Raw genomic sequence first — 19,154 nt, 5'->3', positions numbered from 1 at the left:
AAAAATCCAGAAGAATCCAGAGAATAACTTAGTAATAAATGAGCGTTTATTAGAAAGGTTACAATCGGTCCAGAGCTCAGCCGTTGTCATGGTGTGCTCTCCAGGATATAGAAAAGGAAGAAAAACTACAAGTACACACATTCACTCCAGAAGAAACTACAAACATCCTGTAAAAAGAGGAAGCTAAGAGGAAGAGGAGGAAGAGGCTTTCGCGAGCAGCTCAGACGTCTGGATTCTCAACCGATCGACGTCCAGGTGATTGATCGTAACGCCGTCGGGGGTCTGGTTCTGGTTCTGAAGAACCGCCGTCTGCTCGGGGAGAAGAACAGCAGCAGGAGGTTTCTGCAGCGCCCCCTGGTGTCACCTTCAGGCGTGAACCTTTTAAATTCACGTTTCCACCTGGAAGCTGCTCGAGCAGCTGAGACCCGTTTAGGTTTAGATGTTTTAGAAGCGATCACCACCAGAGGGCGCCAGAGTCTTCCAGAACCGCCGGCTTCCTCTGATGTCAGGAGGACTTCCAGGAACCTGCTGGTTCCCAGGAAGTCCTCCTGGCATCAGAGGAAGCTGAAATCTTCTCCAGCTTCTGGTTCTGGTGATTCTGTATCTGCCCACAGACACCGATCCAGCAGGGGGTTCTGGTGTCGCCGATCAAAGCCGCCTCGGCGCCGAAACAAACTCCGGATGTGAGAGACGGACGTGGAGGCAGAAAAACGACTGCGGCGCGGCGGTGATGAGACCCGTTGTCATGGAAACAGGCACTGAGAGGCTGATTGTGTTTTGGAGGAGAGCGTTTAATCGCTGAGAGGAAAGGGGCGGGGTCAGGCGGTTCTGAAGGTCCAAGCAGCGGCGCTGATCCTCACGTCTTACCGCCATGAACCGTAGAAAGACCAGATCCTGAAACCGGCTGACCTGAACGACTTGCCGTACTTTCCTCAGGAAATTTACAAACAAAACTAAAGTACAACTAAAGTTTTTTTTCAAAGCTGTGAATATAAGTCAGGCTTGGCCAGCAGGGGGCTCCAAAACTCAAAGAGAACTTTTCACAGTCTGCTTTAAAAGTCATCATTTAATAATTTTAACTGCATTTGTTTTTAGTTTTCAGATAATAAATCCTCTTTTTATGTCACAATTATCATAAATAATCAGAATCTAATCGGATTATAAATCCTTTCCAGTTTTTTCTATCATTTTGGTGAATAAACTAGAATTGTTCGTTCTGTTTTAGCGGCTACAGTACCTCACTTGGCCACCGGGTGTCAGTAGATCGTCACCTGTGAATGGATGCAGCAGAACGTGATTTGTGTTTTCAGGGTCATTTCTAAAAACTTTAAAGAAAGAATTAATGATGTTCTCTCTGGTGTCATTATTTACTCTCCTGGTACAATTTACTTCAAGGAGTTTAGAATTTTTTTAAACCAAAACTTTTAACATTAAAAGATCAGAAAGTTTTTCTCCAGCAACTATGTGATTCCTAAGAAGTAAGCAAGATGAACAGACGGACCGATTGTCTGATTCTCTTCACGTTCATGTGCTGATTTGTGGGAAGTCGTGTTGTTAAGTGGCCGAATTCCCTTCCGACCTTCTAACTAATAAAAACTGTGGATCTGTCTGGTCCACCGGATTGTAAAATCCATTCAAAAACTGTGCCAGCTACTTTTTTTCCTGAAGTAAAAACCTTATAAAGATTAACGTTTTACGACAACTTTTAATGAATTCATTCAATAGAAATATATAAAAATCGAGATAGCATCGACGCACACTGGCTTTTTCGCAGAGACTTCTGGGAAATTTCCAGATTATGGAACTGGAATTCCGATAGCTTTACAAAGTACTGAACGTCCTGTATGGCGAGTACTTTAGCGCTGCTGCTAGCATACATGCTACAGGAAGTGTATTTTTGACGGTTTTCGCTAAAATACTAAGGACCCAGAAAAGTCAAAACAAACAAAAGTAAACAGAAAACAATCCCTGTGAAGTTAAAAAAAAGTCGCAGGAAGATTTTCGTTTCGTAGAAACAAGAAGAGTTAAAGGAACAGAGACATCTGGTGGCCAGATTCAGTTACTGCAACCTTTAAAGAGATCATGTTAAAACCTGCTGCTGGTTTCACATTTTGAACCAATTATCTTCACATTAAATAAAGTTTTAGTTAAAAAATGTCAAATGTTTGTCCGGATTTATCATGTTGACGGTTGAAAAGTTACAGTAATACGAAGGACATAAACACTGGAGCTCCGGTGTTAAAGGGTTAAAAAGTCCATCGATCATGTTAGCTAAACGACACGTTATTTTTTATTAAAGAACGAACGCCAAACCCTAAATCTGTCTGTCGCTTCAGCTCAGTTTTCTAAACTCCTTCATTCTGAAGAAGTTTGTCCCTGCAGGTTCCCGTCACTCAGCTGTTACTGCTGACTCTATCTAAAAATATTTATCAAAGCCGCTGATGCTACAAGCCATGACTCCGCCCCTCAACAACACAGATGCCATTAATTCCTTCTCTGAAGCTGTCGACGCCCACTGATGGTGATAAAAGGTTTATGGAAACAATGTTCAAAAAATCAAAGTGTAGTTTGGATCAATGTGGTTTTTCACTCATTCTTGATGTACGAGGTAATAATTGATCCTGATGATGATGTTAAAGATGAACCACAGCCCTCCCCTTCATTGAATCTTTCTAAGGTCGTCTCTGCTGCCCCCTGCTGACCAAACGTCGGTACTTCTCCCTTCAGACGAACTCGACCTTCACTGAACACCAGCAGCTGCTCAGACCTTCGTCGGTTTCTGGTCTTTCGTCGCGTTAGAACGGATCATTGTTTTCACTGTTAAAGTGCGTGGACTTTAAAACAACATTTGAATCACAGTTTCACATAAACGGACCAACGAATCGAAGAGGATTTATGTAGCTTTTATACAGCTTGTAAAATATTCAAACGTTTTTTCTTTTACAATCTTTAGAAAATACATTTTTAATCATTTTAAATTAGCGTAAATATTTCTGATATTTTATGGCTCATAAAGCGAGTTTTTCGTCGAAACTCTTTAACATCAAAGCTAAAATAAAAAAACTTTCTTTGAACGTAACTCTGACCGTTTACGCAATTAACGCATTAAAAAGCAGATTTGTGTTAATTGTTGCTAACTATAGTCAGAGTTCACACTGTAGTGATTCTCCCGCTACGTTCTGTACGTTTGTCAGCTCGTAAAAACTCAATCACACTTTAAGTGATGTCAGGAATCTTGGTGTCAAAACGTTCAGGACGTTACTGCTTGTATTCTTTTATTCATAAACTTTATAGTTTTTGAAATATTCAGTGAAATGCCGCATAGGAAATGAATGAGAAATTCTTCAAATTTAAACATTTTAAGTAAATTAGCAACAAGCACTGAAATATATTCATGGACTATGTTTTCATCTTTACTTTATTTGATAAAAATCTGGAGTTTACAGAATATTTTAGCAACATGCTAACATTTTTGAATACTTTAGTTTACTGAGAAATTTCAGCTCCTATTTGGCAACGAGCTAGCTTTTTTTGGGCTAATTTGTTCTTTAGCTACTATTTAAGCAACACATAAAATATTTTTGCAAAATTTGCATGTATTAGTGATTTTTAAGCAATTTTACTACAATTTCTTCAGACATTTAAGTCAACTTTAGCGCTCTTTCATTGTTTTTTTAGGAAATTCCGTTTTTTTTCCCCACAAATTTAACATTTTGTGAGTAGCTTTTGCATTTTCAAAGGTAATGCAAAAGTGAATTTCATCACAGTTTTCAGAACAAAAAGCTTTCACATTAGCATCTTTGCAGGTAATGGAACTCTTCTAGTTCAATGTTGGTTTCGTCAACATTCAGTTCACATTAGTGCTAAACTGGTTTTCTCAGCTTTCAGAATCCGTTAAGATTGCGTTAAATGCGAAAACGGTTGAAGAGTTACGGCGATTCAAGCGTCCACGCGGCGCTCTGGTGTTAAAGAGTTAAACACTTTGGTTTCTGGACGTTTCCTTTGATCTTAATCTGGTCGTTAGCGATGAGACAGCAGCTCGAAGCGGCGACTTCCTTTAGTGGGAGGAAACTCCACCTATGGCGGGGAAGAGCGTCCCCTCTATGGCAGGGAGGAACCTCCGTCTATGGCGTGATGGACGGATCCTTATGGGGGGTCGTTATCGAGTGGGGGGTCAGATGAGGAAGATGCAGGAAGGAAGGAGTGGTCTGTACAGATGGCTTAAACAGGTAGCACCATGTACAGTAAGCCCTCGAAAAGCAGGTCGGAGCCGGAGGGGCGGAGCCCCGCGGCGCCCTCCCTGAAGCACACGGCACGGCACGTCACGTTCATCGACAATTCATCGTGAACTCCAAAACTTCGCCGACTCGGCCTGGAAATTCAACTCATTGTCAAATCATAAGGAAATGAAAACGTCGGTCATCAACACGCGGTTATTATTACTGGTTCGTCCCAGAGGCGCTCGTCAACACAGAGTGAGTTATATTTGGAAAAACGCTAAGTCACACCAACTTTCAACGTCCTCAGAGGAGGCAGAACGGCACGAGGAGGAAGAGGAGGAGTCAGATCAGCTCTTTGATCAGCGGCGTGGTGGAGGCGGAGCTCTGCGTCCAGCCGAGCGGACGCCAGGGCATCAGACGGGTTTAGTCTGATATTCTTGAACAGTCGATCCATCAATCAAATTTCAGACGTTTGGACTCTGGGTGTCGACCCCCCCCGGCGCCGGACTGGGCGCAGAGCTGGCGGCGTCCTGCGGTTGGGCGTCGGTCAAAGAGCTGAAGCTGTCACAGATACCTAAGGGGGACTGTGGGGGGGTGGAGGGTCAAGTGGACCCCTCCAACAGCTGCCGGAGGGCCCGCTCGATGTTGATCCGGTGCCCCAGTCTGGTGACCCCCAGCTCGATGTAGTCGTCCTTGGTGAGGGCCGGCAGGTGCGAGCCCTCGATCTCGTGCTCCTGGAAGCGCTGGCGGTGTTCGGCCAGGCCCATGCTCTCCAACCAGTCACCCACGTCGTACTTGTTCCACAGGCTGAGGGGCCGCTGCCGCCAGGGCCGCAGGGCCAACAAGGGCCCGCTGAGGACCGGGGAGGGGCAGGGGGAGGCGTGGGGTGACGGGGAAGGAGAGCGGGATCTGGTTCGTGCACTGGCGCTCCGCATCACGAAGCGGACCTCCTTGGGTTCTGACGGGAGGCTGAGGCTGGACGACTTCAGGATGGTGAGGCCCCGACCCGAGCTCAGGTCGGGCCTCTCCGGGGCGGGGGAGGAGGCGAGCCCTATTGATCTGTCAGAGGGGGAAGGGGAGGGGGAGGGGCTTCGGCGGGTCACTGGGTATCGACTTCCGGGTCGGACCGTGTAACTGGCGCCGTATCCTCGCTGGGAGATGGTGTGCAGCTCCCCGAGGCTGGAGAACAACCTGCAGACGAACATGGAGGCGTCAATTACCATGACAACCGACCCACAACGACCTGCTCAACACCACCAGAACCGACGACACATTCTCAATCCCAAGTCTCCAATTTGTTGGTTTTTGACGTACTGGCTGATTTCATTAAATAATGGGTCCAATCACAAGGGTCCAGTACCGCGATGCGTATCGCACCATTAACAAAACTTGGTACCGGCATCCTAACCCGACACCAGACAACATCCGATACCGGCCGCGGTAGCTGGCATGGTACCGGTTGCAGACCGGATGTGATACACGTACCCGTACCGGGTTAAGGTTAGGGTACTGGTGTGCTACGCATCGCGGTACTGGACGGGTTTTGGTTCCCAGCCCGGAGATTAAGGTTAGGGTACGGTAACCAAACTTGGTACCGGTACCATAACCCGACACCAGACGAAATACAGTACCGGACCCGAACCGGTACCATAAGGCAATGCTGGGCGTGAACCGGACATGAATCAGTGCCAGGTTACGGTTAGGGTACCGGTACTGAATGAATCCTGGGGACAAGTGCATAACCGATACCGCATCCAGTAATACGTCCTGTATCTGTTACAGCGTCCAGTACTGCTTCAAGTACTGCATCTGTTACCTCTTCAAGTACTGTATCCAGGACCGCGTCCAGTACTACATCCGATACCATATCCGGTACCGTCTCCTGAGGGTTGGGGCCCCTTAATTTTATGAACAGCCAGAACGTCAACAAATGACGACCCAAAGCATCACTAAGTGACGCGGAGGATTCCTTAACCAGACAAGAATCTGCTGGAACCGATCTCAGTGAAAACACCCACCTGGCTCCTCCCACCGGCGAGCGCCGGCCTGGGTCCAGTGGGCTTGGCTCCTCCCCCAGGGAGTGGCTGTCCTTGTTCAGCAGCTGCAGCCGGTTGGCCAGGTCCAGCCCGGACCCGGCTCTGCCGCTCAGCTCCAGCGCCGACGCCGAGCGGCTCGTGAGGTCCACGGCGGACCCGGACCCCTGCCCCCCCAGCGCCGCCGGACGGCCTACGCCGTCCTCCGGGTAGAATCCGCGCCGCTCGTCGTCCCCGCCCCCCCACAGCTTGGACCGCCTCTGGAACAGGTAGCGCGGCTGGCGGCTGCTGCCGCTGGTGGGGGAGGAGCAGAGGGGGGAGGAGGGGGAGGAGGCGGAGGCGACGGAGGGGAGGAGTTCACTGTCGGACGACTGCTTCAGCAGGGGGTCCCGCAGGGCGGAGCGGCCCCGCCCGATGGGGGAGCGGAGGCGGGGCTTCAGACCTGACGGGGAGGTGGCGGTGGAGGAGGGAGAGGGGTGGGTGGCAGGCGGAGAGGAGGGGGTGGTCTGAGCAGAGGGGGAGGCCAGGGTGATGGAGGGAGGGAGGGAGCTGGGGGACGTGGAGCCCTCGTGGAGGCGCTCGTCACCCGCCTCCTCCTCATCGCCTCGTTTACCGAGGGACTCGGGACCGCTCTCCCCTCCCCCCTCTCCGGACCGCCGAGGCAACAGGGCGAGGGACGACGGGGGAGGAGGGGCGGGGGGGCTGGCGAAGGCAGGGGGAGGAGTCACCAGACCAATCCTGCGCAGCTCCTCCCTCGTCTCCTCATCACTGGACGACAACAAGGCGGGCGGGAGGGTCACTGTGTAAGCCCCGCCCTCTTCCTCTGAGCTGCCCACCGTCAGGCTCCTGCGCCTGTCAATCAGAGGAGAGTGGCTCTCATTGGCCAGCGCTGGCAGAGGGCAGGGCCTCCATCGCTCTGGTGAGGGGGCAGCCGGTGAGGTGACTCCTCCCTCTGTCTCGGGTCGCTCCACCTGGCCATCGGGAAACAGGGGCGGGGTCATCCGCTTGTGCCGCAGCTCGGGGCTGGTCTGGGGGGTGGTGCGCTTGGCGCGTTGCTCCGGGCTCATCTGCGGCGTGCTGCGTTTGGACCGCGGCTCTGGGCTGCTCTGGGGAGTGGTCAGGGGCGTGCGCTTGTGCCGGCCCTCGGGGCTTGCCGCCGGCGTGGGGATGGGGGTGGTGGAGGCGGAGGCGTGTTTGGTCCGAGGCTCTGGACTCGGCGTGCGGGCGGTCAGAGCTCGCTCCCGTGCAGCGAGCGCCAGGGCGAGTGGCGAGGACGGGTCTGTGGGCAGAAGGACACACCACAACAAAGACTTTCAGTCTTTCAGTTCCTTTGAGGCTCAACTCAAGAGACAACATGAGAATGGAACGTACCATTGTCGCGTGTGTGGTGTGTGTATCGTAAAGTGTTCACAAGGATATTGGAAGTTACACACACTTATGATGTAAGTGGAGTTGTCGTGCCGTGTCCTCACGACACACTCTAGTGCAGGGGTCGGCAACCCAAAGTGTTGAAAGAGCCACTTTGGACCAATACAATAAAAACCAAATGTGTCTGGAGCCGCATAAATTGAAACGGCTTATATAAGTCGTACACTGGTAGTAACACATGGAGAATGTGTCGAATATACGATTATTTCTCCTACTGCGTGTTCAACTGTCATATAAGCTACAGTTTTGGTCTCATGACAAGTTGGTGAGACATTGCAGCGTTAAGATTTTCAAACAAAAGCTGAATAGCCTCATAATGAACATTTGAGCTTTTACTTTGACATCCCTCAATGACACAACGAGAGGGGGTCCTGATCAGTCTCTCCCTCATTCTCACTCCAGGTGCAGGAAGAATTCAAACATAACAGGACAAAATCATAAATGTTCAACAGTCAGACAACAAAACACATTGACGAAAACCCAAACTTAAATCCAATTCCAGTCAGACAGACAGAAGAATGGGTAACCCACAATTCCTTGCGCTGCCAGACCGACAGCAAGCCCATCGAAGTCTGAGACCATCACTACAATATGAATGAATTACAGTTTGTTTCATTGCTTTGATGAAATTAAAGAAATGCAATAAAGAAATGCGATTTTTGATGTCATTTTTATTTTGAGGATTTGAAAAAAAAAAAAATGTAACGTGCACCTTTAAGGTGCTTCCACACTGGCCGCGTAAATCAACACTTTCAATGAAGAGTCAATATAAGCGCGTGCACACCTAAATTTCTGCCCTCCAAGTCTGGAGCGCGCGTGAGTCTTATAGTCAGACATTTAAAAGGACAGAGTTGTGAAAACAAAAGTCTTCAGAAAGATTTGGGGGATTTTCAACACTTTTACTTTCGGTTCTCCCTGTTGTAGATGCAGATGAGCGCTAATGAACAGTAAAAATACAATAGAAGGAGAATCTCCTCCCCGCCACGCACCGCACGCGGCCGGTGAGTGAGACCTGCACTTCACCGCGCTCAGCAGGTGGTATCCACACCGGAGCAGCGCGGTCACGCACGCAGTGGCGGGGAGGAGATTCTTCTTCTATTCTTCTTCTACTGTTCATTAGCGCTCATCTCATCTTGGAGTCATATTAACCTGACCGGACACAAACCGTAATGATTCATTTCTCCTTCGTGATCACGTTTGGTACTTCTGTGCTTTGAAGCAGACTCCGCCCACAAGCAGCTCCCGCGCTGAATCTTCAATCCGGTTCAAGATTTCCACGCACAGTCACAGGTCTGAGCTGCCTCGACTGTGCGTGGAAATCTTGAACCGGATTGAAGATTCAGCGCGCTCAATGCGTGCCGATTTGTACGTGGAGCTCGTGACTTCAAAACCCGCGTAGCAACGTGCGCTCACGTGCGCTCCAGACGCACGGGCAGGAATTCTGCTGTGCGCTGACTCAGCCGGCGTGGAAGCATCTACACTCATCTCACAACAACTGGAAAACGTAAAGGATGTTTGTGTCATGTTTGTCCTCCTACAGAAATCGCATTAAAACAAAAATATTGTGGCAGCCTGACTGTTAATTTAGAAATAGTTCCTTGTTAGTGGGTGGAGTTAGTGTCTGTTCTTGTGTTGCATTATGGGACTTGAGTGTTTTACCGGCACCATGAGTGAGAGTGGTGTGTGTATGAGTCAGGGTCCTCACAGTGTCGGCTGTTAAGTGGTTCCGTACTGTTAAATAAAAGGTGGTCACAATGTTGAAATCAACTGATTTACATGGCCTACTTGTTAGATTCTTCCTCCAATCACATGGGGTCGTGCAATGTATGGGTCACAAGTGATTTCTGGATTCGTACGTGCCAGCCATCTGCTGGGCTCTGCTCCCACCCAAGTCACTACAATATATTTCCTTCCAACATTTCTTATTATTGCAAACATTTTGGAAAAAAGCGCCACTGAGCCGCAAGGGGGTGCTTGAAGAGCCGCATGCGGCTCCGGAGCCGCAGGTTGCCGACCCCCGCTCTAGTGGTTAGTAAGGTGTGAGTACTGGCTTTTCACTGACCCGCAGCACGCCCATAGAAAAAAAGTGCATGCACATTTTCTCTCTACAGCAAGGGTTCTCAAACCGTTTTCTTCTCTGATGTGGGGTCGGCTTGAAGGCTGACAGAAAAAGTGTAAAAGCCACAGCCGAAATGTAAATATTTAGGGTTTTCCAGAAAGCCAGACATAGCCAAATTTTAAATGATTCATTTCTGTAATCTTAGAAAAAAATATGGAAAAATAATACTAACATTTCAAAAACTAGAGATATAGCATTACCTGTGATAATGCTAGTGTGAATGCTGTAAGCTGAATGTAGCTGCTGAAGATGCTAGTGATGTTAGCTGACAATGCTGAAAATGATCACTAAAACGCTCAACCTAATAGCTGCAAAACCCTGAAGCTGATAGCTAGCTAAAATGTTTGCGAAATGCCAAATTAGCCTAAAAAATAGAAAAAAAAAATCTAAATTAGGGAACACAGCTAGCATAAAGCTAAAATATTAGCTAAACTCCAAATTACCCTAAAAAACTGAAGAAAGTCTTAAATTACCCAAAACTGCTAGCACGTAGCTGAAATGTTAGCTAAATAGTAAATTAGTCTAAAAAATGGTAAAATATATAATTTAGCCTAAACTAGCTAAATTAGCCTAAACTCCAAACTCCGGCCGTAGTTTGGGGTCTACGACCTTTATTGACCCGCACAGGTTTTCCCTCCACAGACAGCCGTATCCCCATAAGGACGGCTGGGATTACAGCTTAAGATCTTTGAAGATCATTTGACATTAACTCAAAGTTACCAGGATCCTGATCCAGGATCCTGATCCAGGATCCAGGATCAGAGAGTTTCTGAAGTTCAACACAGACAGAATCGGGTTTGAGTGTTGGACCGACCCAGAGGCTTCCCCGTCAGCGGGTGAAGGAAGGTGTGCGGGGTTGGCGAAGGCGACAGGACCGGGGCGGGTGGGGGGAGCTCTCCGAGGTCATCCATGGAATGGCTTTGAGTCAGGAGGGGCGGGGCCTGATTATCTGACCCCGCGCCCTCCACCGACAAGAAAAGGGAGGAGCGGCGGCCCTGGACCCGAGCGCGCTCCGACAGGACCTGCTGCTGGTATAGCTCCGCCCTGCTGGGGCTGGGGGGCCCCCCTCCATCTGGCTTGGAGGGGTCGTGGTCTCTGATTCCCAGACCTGGATCGGGGGAGGGGTTGGGGGGTTAAGGTAGTTCAGGAGTTTTTAGCTGAATTGATTCTCAGGTTTCTCAGGTAAACTCACCTTGTTCCTCAACAGGAAGTTGCTTCAGCAGCGGGGACTTCCTCCTCTGAGGTTTAGTGGGCGGAGCCTGTTGCCCCACATTGGCATAAGGGTTTTCTATCGGCCGTCCTCGGCGCCTTGACAGAGGGGAGTGGCCGAGGGAGGGGCTTGTGCTGTGGAGGGACAGCGTGGAGGTGTGTGTGGCGGTGTGGAGAGTGTGCGTCGCCGTGTGGGTGGCGGTGTGCAGTGCGTGTGCGCCGGGAGTCACGTGCCCGTCAGCCTGCATGGCGGGTGGCGGCGCCGTCGTGTCCTGGAGGATGATCATTGACCTGGCTTTCCGTTGCCGCTCGGCGTGGGCGTGGCTTCTCGCCGGTGAGTCGGACAGCTCCTGGAGCCTCGGTTCTGCCCCGGGTTTGAAGCTGGAGCGGGTAAGCCCCTCCCCTCTGGCTGGTGGAGGCGGCGGCAGAAAAGAGGGGGGAGGGCCGGAGTCGAACATATAAAGGGCGGAGATGGAGGCGGCAGAGGGAGGCGGGGGCGGGGCCGTCTGAGGAGGCGGGGGGATGAAGCTGTCCGTCAGGGAGGAGCTCCGTGGAAAGCGGCTCTCGTTGATCAGAGCAGTGATGCGGTCGTCCTCCGGCGTCCCTGTAACCATGGAAACGGCTCTTCACACCCACTTTATAGAACTTTAGCATTTTTTTTGCTTTGATGTGGAGATCAAAGACATCAAAGTCGTCACTTCAAACTGTTTTCAGACATTAGAAAGTGTCTGAAGTGAAGCTCCAATCCTCTAAAACTGTTCCTGCCGCCGTCTCACCGAAGCTCTTGGTCCTGGACATCCCCCGCGGTAACGCCATGGTGCTCTTCTCCGGAGCGGACGGAGGAACCAGACCCTGGCGCTCGAACAGCGACTGCTCACACAACAGACGTGGATGAGGGTCCGGAGCAGCTCAGCAGCTCCTGGACGGGGGAGTTTCCAGCTTACGTTAATCTCGGCCTGCGTGATGCGCCGGCTGGTCGGTCGCTGTTTGACGGTCGCGGCGCGAAAGTCGTCGGTCGGGCGTCCTCGAAGGACCACTTCCTGTTGACCTGCAGCCAACATCTCGTCCAGTTTCTCTGAAACACAAAGAGCGGGATGAAGAAAGGAGCCGTGAACCTCCACAGAGATGCTCGGCACCGCAGGAACACCAAATCCCACAACCAAGAAAGGTCCAGAAATTCAGACTCAGGACGGGTTCTGTGAAGGACGGGAGGACCAGGCCCAACACTCAGAACATCATGCAGACATGCAACAACACAACAGTCAGGCCTGACTCACCGAAACGCCTCCTCCTGGCTGCAGACAGAGCAGAGGTCAGAAACACACTTTGACTGGTGTGTGTGTGTGTGTGCACTTATGTGTGTGTACACATATGTGTGTGTGTACACTAATTTGTGTGTGTACACTTATGTGTGTGTACACATATGTGTGTGTCTAGACTAATATGTGTGTGTGTACACTAATGTGTCTGAGCGTAATTTTGTGTGTCTGTGTGCACTCATGTGTGCATGTTTGTTTCCGTCTGTTGTGTGTTTGTGTGTGTTACCTATGTCCTCCAGGTCGGCCGTCATGGATTTGGACCTCAGGGTCAGCGAGGTGCTGGGGGCTCGTTTTGGAGGGGGCGGGGCTGAAAAAGACACCGTCAAACAGTTACAGCAGAAATCTCCTTCAGAGGAGCTGCTGGTTCCAGAACCGGTCCAGTCTCTGGTCATCCACAGAACTTTGTGTTCTTCCCAAAACATTCTTTGTGTCAGATCCAGCAGGTTCTTGTCTTCAAAATGTTTCAGCTTGTTTTTCTGTTTTTCTGAAGCACCTTCACAGCATCTGAGTCAGACTAAAGTCTGGACTTAAGCTGGAGCCTTACTGCCCACATTACCAGCCAACCACCACCGTGCCTTACTGTTGGTGAACTGAGATCCTGCTGAAGTCAAGATGTCTGCTCTGAACCTCCACAAACTCTCATCAAAATAAAAGCTTGGTTCTGTCTGACATCATAACAGGATCCTGTGACCTCCTCTGCTAGCAGGCACCGCCCACTTGCTGTGAGAGTCGGATCTGATCAGAGTTCGACTTTCATCTGGAACGGTGTGGAGAGCGGCGGTCCTTGAGGGCTAAAAACCGAATCCAGATGCTGAAGTTCTGGTTTTATCTGGGATTTCTTGGGTCTGTGTCAGGAACCCAGAGCATCATGAGAAGGTCGGGTTGTTTTAGGATTCTCCTTCAGTAAAAGGTTCAGCTCTTTAATATTTAACTCTGGAGGGGAACACCTCAAAGTTTCAGATTTTTGAACATTTCTGTTTTGTGATAAAAAAACGTTTCAGACATTTTAGTTCCATAAAACAAAGTTTCATCGGTGCAGAAGAAGAACACCAACCTTTCTTCCGGATCAGGTTTGATTCTGACTTCCTGGAAACAGAAACGACCTTCATCAGGAGGCGGCTTCCTCCCTGCCGGATCAGAGAGACCACCTGGCGGTGGCCCACCTTCACCACGTCCGTGCCGTTCACCTGGAGAGTTTATCAGCTTTATTTTGAAATTCATGGTGATGATCAAATACTGCTTTATGTCTGGAAACGTACCTCTATTAAGAAGTCTCCTGTCCTTAGCCCCGCCCTCCAAGCCACGCCCCCCTGATCGACTGACTCCAGATACTGGAGGGCGGGAAAGGCTGGCGTGGGGGCGAACTCCTCGATGGGCGTCTCAGCTGAGAACAAAGCAAAGGAGGGTCAGAAAGAGAGGAGGTTCTTCCCTCTAAACCGGCAGAGGGGAATGGAGCCCAGATCCAGTCCGAGGGCGGAGCCCAGATCCGGTCCGAGGGCGGAGCCCAGATCCGGTCCGAGAGTGGAGCCCAGATCCGGTCCGAGGGCGGAGCCCAGATCCGGTCTGAGAGTAGAGCCCAGATCCGGTCTGAGGGCGGAGCCCACATCCGGTCTGAGAGTGGAGCCCAGATCCGGTCTGAGGGCGGAGCCCACATCCGGTCTGAGAGTCGAGCCCACATCCGGTCTGAGGGCGGAGCCCAGATTCGGTCTGAGGGCGGAGCCCTGAGTGGGTTAAAAGGCGGAGCCCAAAGCTGGTCTAAACCAGAACCCCAAACGGTCTGAAAGCAGAACCTAGAACCGGTCTAAAGGCGGAGTCCAGAGCCGGTTGGAGGGCGGAGCCATGCGTGTTGGAAACGCTGGATCTTCACCTTTTGCTCCTCTGAGGACGAAGCCGAATCCTTCACTCTCTCTCTTCTGCAGAACAGCGATTTTCTCCTCGATCACGTAGTCACTGAAACATAAAGAAGTCCAGGTGACAAAATGAATGGGCGCCAGGTGACTCCTCCCCTTTCAAAGGTGAGCTGCAGTGCCCCTCCTCACCTGTAGGAGGTGTAGTTGTCGTAGGACCCGACGGTGTAGTGTCTGAACAGCCTCTTCGTGCGGTCCTCCCTCGTCTCTGAAACACACCATGCTGTCAGCTGTGTGTGTGACGTGTGGCGTGCACGAGTCTGCACGTGCACACTCACCCAGTCGGGGGTCAAACTGCCTCATCTGGACCTCTTCTACGCAGTCGGCGGGAAACCAGCCGGTTCTACCTTTGACGGTTCCCTCCCAGAATCCGCCTTCGCCGATGGACAGCACTGCACACACAGCACATTCAGTCAGAGCGCCTCCAAGATGGGGGCGTGGCCTGTCGGCGTGGCCTCCGCCCACCTTTGACCCGCTCCCCTCTGTGCAGCTGGATCTCTCCGGGCCCCTGGGGGACGTGGGAGCGAGTGGCGATGAAGGTCCGCCCCGGCACGGCGCTGTACAGCCTCTTCTTCCTCATCTGGGGGGTGATTGGAGGAGAGGAGGGCGGGCTGTTCTCCACATGCCCCGCCCCACTCGGGCTGCAGGTCAACAGACGCTCATCAGACATTCAGCTGAGGAACCTGAAGCTGTGGCGCCGGCGCGCGTACCTGAGGCGGCGTGTGTGGCGCCGCAGAGAGTGTGTGTGCGAGTCGTGATGAGTCTCCAGGCTCTGGAGGGAGGGGCCAGGTGAGGAGGCGGGGCTTTCCAGAGCATTGTCGCTAGCCGAGCGAATCAGAGAGCGAGGAGATGACAGGCCGTTTCCCGCCGGCGACTTGGTGGCGCCAAATCGGCGGCGCTTGGTGTAGGAGGGCGTTTCTCTGAAGGGAACTACTTGGACACGGAACAGGCAGAGTTAACACCCACTCTCAGGGGTCACGTGCACGCGCGACATGCACAAACTCACCAACGTCAGACGATTTGTGGATCTTGATGGTCTCGGCCAAATCAAAGTTTCCAGCGATGATCGCCACCTGCAGGCGGACAGAAGCGTGACGGAACGGTGAAGCTGCTGATGCGTTTGTGGGACGCAGGAATTCTAGACTTTCATAATTCAGTAAAAAAAAAAAACTTGATCTGAAAGCGTGAATTCTTAGATGAACATTCATCATCAGAACAATAATGTCATTTGAAAAGTTAAAACCAAACCAGAGTCCTGTCCCCACAATACACAAACACGTGCACGCACACACACACATACACAGCTGATCAGGATCAACCTGGAGATGCTTTCAGACCGAGTTTCAGCTTTTTCATGGTTTTCAGAGTCAGATTCTTCAGACAAATCTGTTAATTTGATGTCAATAATGTTACTAAGTTGTGGTAAAATGCAAATAATAAAATAAAACAGACTAGAAAAGATGCATTTCCTGTGATAATTCTAGTGTGGATACTTTTTGCTGAAAGTATATTAATATCAGCTAAACTCCAGATTTGTTGAAAATTACAATAAAGATGAAAACATATCCCATGAATATATTTAAAGGTTTGTTGTTAAACTATTTACATTTTGAAATTTGAAGACTTTCTCATTCATTTCCTGTGGGGAATATTTTGCTCAATAATTCAAAAACTATGAAGTTTATAAATACCAAAATACAAGCAGTGATGTCCTGAATGAGCTGAACGTTTTGATACCAAAATTAATGAAATCTCTGAAAGTGTGATTGAGTTTTTATGGGCTGAAAGACGTTCAGGAAGGAGCAGAAGAATCACTACAGAGTGAATGATCATTAAACAACACAATGATTCAAATGTCTACCTTTAAATGTGTCAATAAAACATTATGAATTGGTTTAAACAATGAAACAATAATATTAAATTCATGTCAAACCTAAACTTTTATTTACAAGAATAAATAAGTAATGAACAAATATATATGTTTCATAATATAAAATAAAATGATGAAGATTCTGGAGAAATCTCTGTATGTTTGGACCACCTTGAACTCTTTGGATTGTCTGTGTTCATGAAATGTTCTGTACAGATGGACTAATCTTTCTGCACATTTTTAATCAAATATGGTTGATCTGAAATATCGAGTGATAAATCCATGGATCAGAATAACCTCACTGAGTCCTCCCTGATTTCTAAACACTGCGGTTCTTCAGTGGTTCCTCCTCTCTGCTGCCTCTGGTTTGGTGTTGCGTTCGAGTACCTGGAAGGCGGTCTGGTTGTTGTAGTTCTTGATGTCCTTGTTGGCTCCTCTGAACAGCAGCACTCGTGCGCAGCCGTCCTGCAGACAGAGAGTCTGTGAGCGTCCGGTCTGTGGAGCGGGAGCGGCGGCGTTCCGCGTTACCTGGTTGTACAGAGCACAGAGGTGCAGCGCCGTGTTTCCTGAGGCATTCTGGGAGCTCATGTCGGCGCCGTAGAACAGCAGGTGCTCCAGGTGCTGCACGTTGCCGTAGCGACAGGCCTGAAAAGCACAGGTTTGTCAGTGAGCGGAGGATGCACCGAGAGCGCTCGGACCAATCGGGCGGGTTTGTCACCTGGTGGATTTCCTGCCACCCGTTTTCGTCGGTGATCCCTGTAACCATGGCAACAAGGAGCGTGAGAGAGAAGCATCTTAGCAGGGAACAGCAGTTGTTAGTGGATAACAGCGTGTACCGATGCTGGCGTGGTCCTGCAGCAGCAGCTCGCAGCAGTAGGGGGCGCCGCCCACCATGGCGGAGTGGTAGAGAGGAGTGAGGCCCCTGCTGTCCTTGTAGTCGGGCGACGCTCCCAGGTCCAGCAGAGTCTGAGGGACCGGCACAGCGTTCAGAGACGGCAGGAGTGGTGCGACGGTGGGGGGCGGGGTTTGTCTCACCATCAGGGCGGTGCTGTTCCGGCAGAGGACGGCCCGGTGCAAGGCCGTGATGCCGTCTCTGGTTCTGAAGTCCAGGTGGGCTCCTCCGCTGCGCAGAACCTTGATGAGCTCGCAGCTGTCCTCCAGCTGCACGGCCAGAGTCAGGGGACACTCTGAGACAGACACAGAGAGGTCAGCGGCGGCCGGGGCGACCCGGGGTCAGGAAAGCTCCGCCCACTGATCATCGAGAACAGTCACACAAATGATGATCAAACAGTTCTGATCTGATCACCACACAAGGTGAAGCGTGGAGTTCCTCAGGGATCTGATCTCAGAATACTGTTATTCAGTCTCTACGTTTCCTGTGATCACAGTGAAGTGTTGGAGATCATCTCCAGAGGACTTCATCAGGAACACACCTGAGCCTACAACAACCTCACCTGAGCCTACAACAACCTCACCTGAGCCTACAACAACCTCACCTGAGCCTACAACAACCTCACCTGAGCGTACAGGAACCTCACCTGAGCTTACAGGAACCTCACCTGAGCGTACAGGAACCTCACCTGAGGCTTACAACGACCTCACCTGAGCTTACAGGAACCTCACCTGAGCCTACAACGACCTCACCTGAGGCTTTAGGAACACATCTGAATGTGCAAAGATTGTTCTCTGTTTGTGACTCCGCCCCTGAGGGATCTGGATGGTTTAACCCCGCCCACCCACCCAACCCCCCAAAGCTGAGTGCTGCAGGTGGACTTGAACCCTCAACCTCTACCACAGAGACGGGATTAAAATGTTAACTTTCACGATTCTTTTCTGGTCTTTACGGAAAAACAGTCAAACCCCAAAAGCTGCAGCTTCTACAGAACAGAGAACCTGGTTCCTGAGCGGTTCTGTCTCAGAACCAGAAACGTTCTTGGTCACGTTCTCGTTTTCATCATTGTTCTGCCTCTCTCTAACCAGACTGAAGGTAGACAGTGGCGGGCTCCGTCTACTTCCTGCTCACCTCCGCTGTCAGAGTCGTGGAAGTTTGGATCCAGACCTTTTTCCAGCCATTTGGAGACCTTCTCCACGTTCTTCTGGTGAACATGTTCCATGAAGCGCTTCAGGTTGGCCTGGAAAACAAAGACTGCTGAAGACACTCAGACTGTTTGATGCCTTTGGAGGGGCGAGGGTTCAAATCCCACAGGGCTCTGGCTGTGAAGAGAAGACGTGATGCGGCTTTGAGAGGAAACAAACAGGAAATGCCGTCAAAGATGGAAAAGCAGAAAAGCTGCAGCTTTATGCTGGAAAGATTTCAAAGTAAGAGCGTCACAAAGCTGCTTCCTGCCTCAGCGTTTTAGCCGAGTCACCTTTATTTCTTTGCTGACGCTGCAGTTTCAAGATAAACTCCTTGTCAGTGATGGGGGGTTACCATGGCAACACATTTCCTTAAGACAAGCTCTGTCATCTCTGGAGTTAAAAAGTTATTTTTCTGACCGATCCTGTCCCCCCCAACCCCCCACAGGTGTTGTTACCTTGGTGTGCAGCTTGGCCAGCTGTTTATCGTCCACGTAACTCTGCGTGTAAACCCTCCTCTTATAGCGGAACTGTGGGCGAAGAACAACAGACGCTGCCGTTTAAAGGGATGAAGGTTCTCCACAAACTGGCAGACATCAGATTATCCGCAGGATTCCCCCGGATTACGGATCTTCTCTTCTCTTCTCCATTCGCAAGGAGGAAAACAACCGTTTGATCTGTTTTCTTCTCAAATCTGAAACTCAGAAAAACCCAGAACAGAACCGACCCGACCCGAACCGAGGAACCAGGAGCAGCTTCTGCTCTGGATCAGAGGAATCCTGCTGCTGGATTAGATTCAGTGGAAGGTTTTGATCTTCTGGATTTCATCTGAATTCTGGTCATGCAGACGCAGGAAACCCAAAACTGACAGTTTTACCTGAAGTATTTGTTAAAAACGGACTAAAAGGAGACGCTCTTTCACACAAACACACAAACAAATACATTAACAAACACCTAAATTAAGAATATTGTT

At 50.2% G+C, this 19,154-nt stretch overlaps 1 protein-coding gene across 6 annotated transcripts in view; it reads right to left on the bottom strand.

Annotated features, from left to right (window-relative positions):
- Positions 1-3,507: 3,507 nt before the first annotated feature.
- Positions 3,508-19,154, bottom strand: part of shank3b (SH3 and multiple ankyrin repeat domains 3b) — a 40,038-nt gene continuing 24,391 nt past the window's right edge. For 2 of the 6 annotated variants that reach the window (XM_036210198.1, XM_036210197.1), the window contains 22 exons: positions 18,129-18,711; positions 17,141-17,292; positions 16,942-17,071; positions 16,824-16,861; positions 16,634-16,750; positions 16,493-16,570; positions 15,242-15,308; positions 14,946-15,168; positions 14,701-14,876; positions 14,514-14,627; positions 14,368-14,443; positions 14,196-14,278; positions 13,588-13,712; positions 13,383-13,515; positions 12,555-12,635; positions 12,287-12,304; positions 11,954-12,084; positions 11,786-11,879; positions 10,993-11,613; positions 10,615-10,908; positions 6,239-7,532; positions 3,508-5,411 (listed from right to left, as the gene is read on the bottom strand). In XM_036210198.1, the coding sequence (XP_036066091.1) occupies positions 4,823-5,411; positions 6,239-7,532; positions 10,615-10,908; positions 10,993-11,613; positions 11,786-11,879; positions 11,954-12,084; positions 12,287-12,304; positions 12,555-12,635; positions 13,383-13,515; positions 13,588-13,712; positions 14,196-14,278; positions 14,368-14,443; positions 14,514-14,627; positions 14,701-14,876; positions 14,946-15,168; positions 15,242-15,308; positions 16,493-16,570; positions 16,634-16,750; positions 16,824-16,861; positions 16,942-17,071; positions 17,141-17,292; positions 18,129-18,219 (4,725 nt within the window). In that variant the 5' untranslated portion in view covers positions 18,220-18,711 and the 3' untranslated portion in view covers positions 3,508-4,822. Of the gene's footprint in view, positions 5,412-6,238; positions 7,533-10,614; positions 10,909-10,992; positions 11,614-11,785; positions 11,880-11,953; positions 12,085-12,286; positions 12,305-12,554; positions 12,636-13,382; positions 13,516-13,587; positions 13,713-14,195; positions 14,279-14,367; positions 14,444-14,513; positions 14,628-14,700; positions 14,877-14,945; positions 15,169-15,241; positions 15,309-16,492; positions 16,571-16,633; positions 16,751-16,823; positions 16,862-16,941; positions 17,072-17,140; positions 17,539-17,580; positions 18,045-18,128; positions 18,712-19,154 lie in introns of those variants that run through there. The other 4 variants (XM_024285105.2, XM_024285142.2, XM_036210199.1 and 1 more) reach the window with 4 other exon arrangements.

The sequence above is a fragment of the Oryzias melastigma genome, linkage group LG23, assembly GCF_002922805.2.
Source record: "Oryzias melastigma strain HK-1 linkage group LG23, ASM292280v2, whole genome shotgun sequence".
In the NCBI taxonomy this organism is placed as follows: Eukaryota; Metazoa; Chordata; class Actinopteri; order Beloniformes; family Adrianichthyidae; genus Oryzias; species Oryzias melastigma.
The sequence above is the reverse complement of the archived record's forward strand: the minus strand, read 5'-3'. Positions and strand labels throughout refer to the sequence as shown.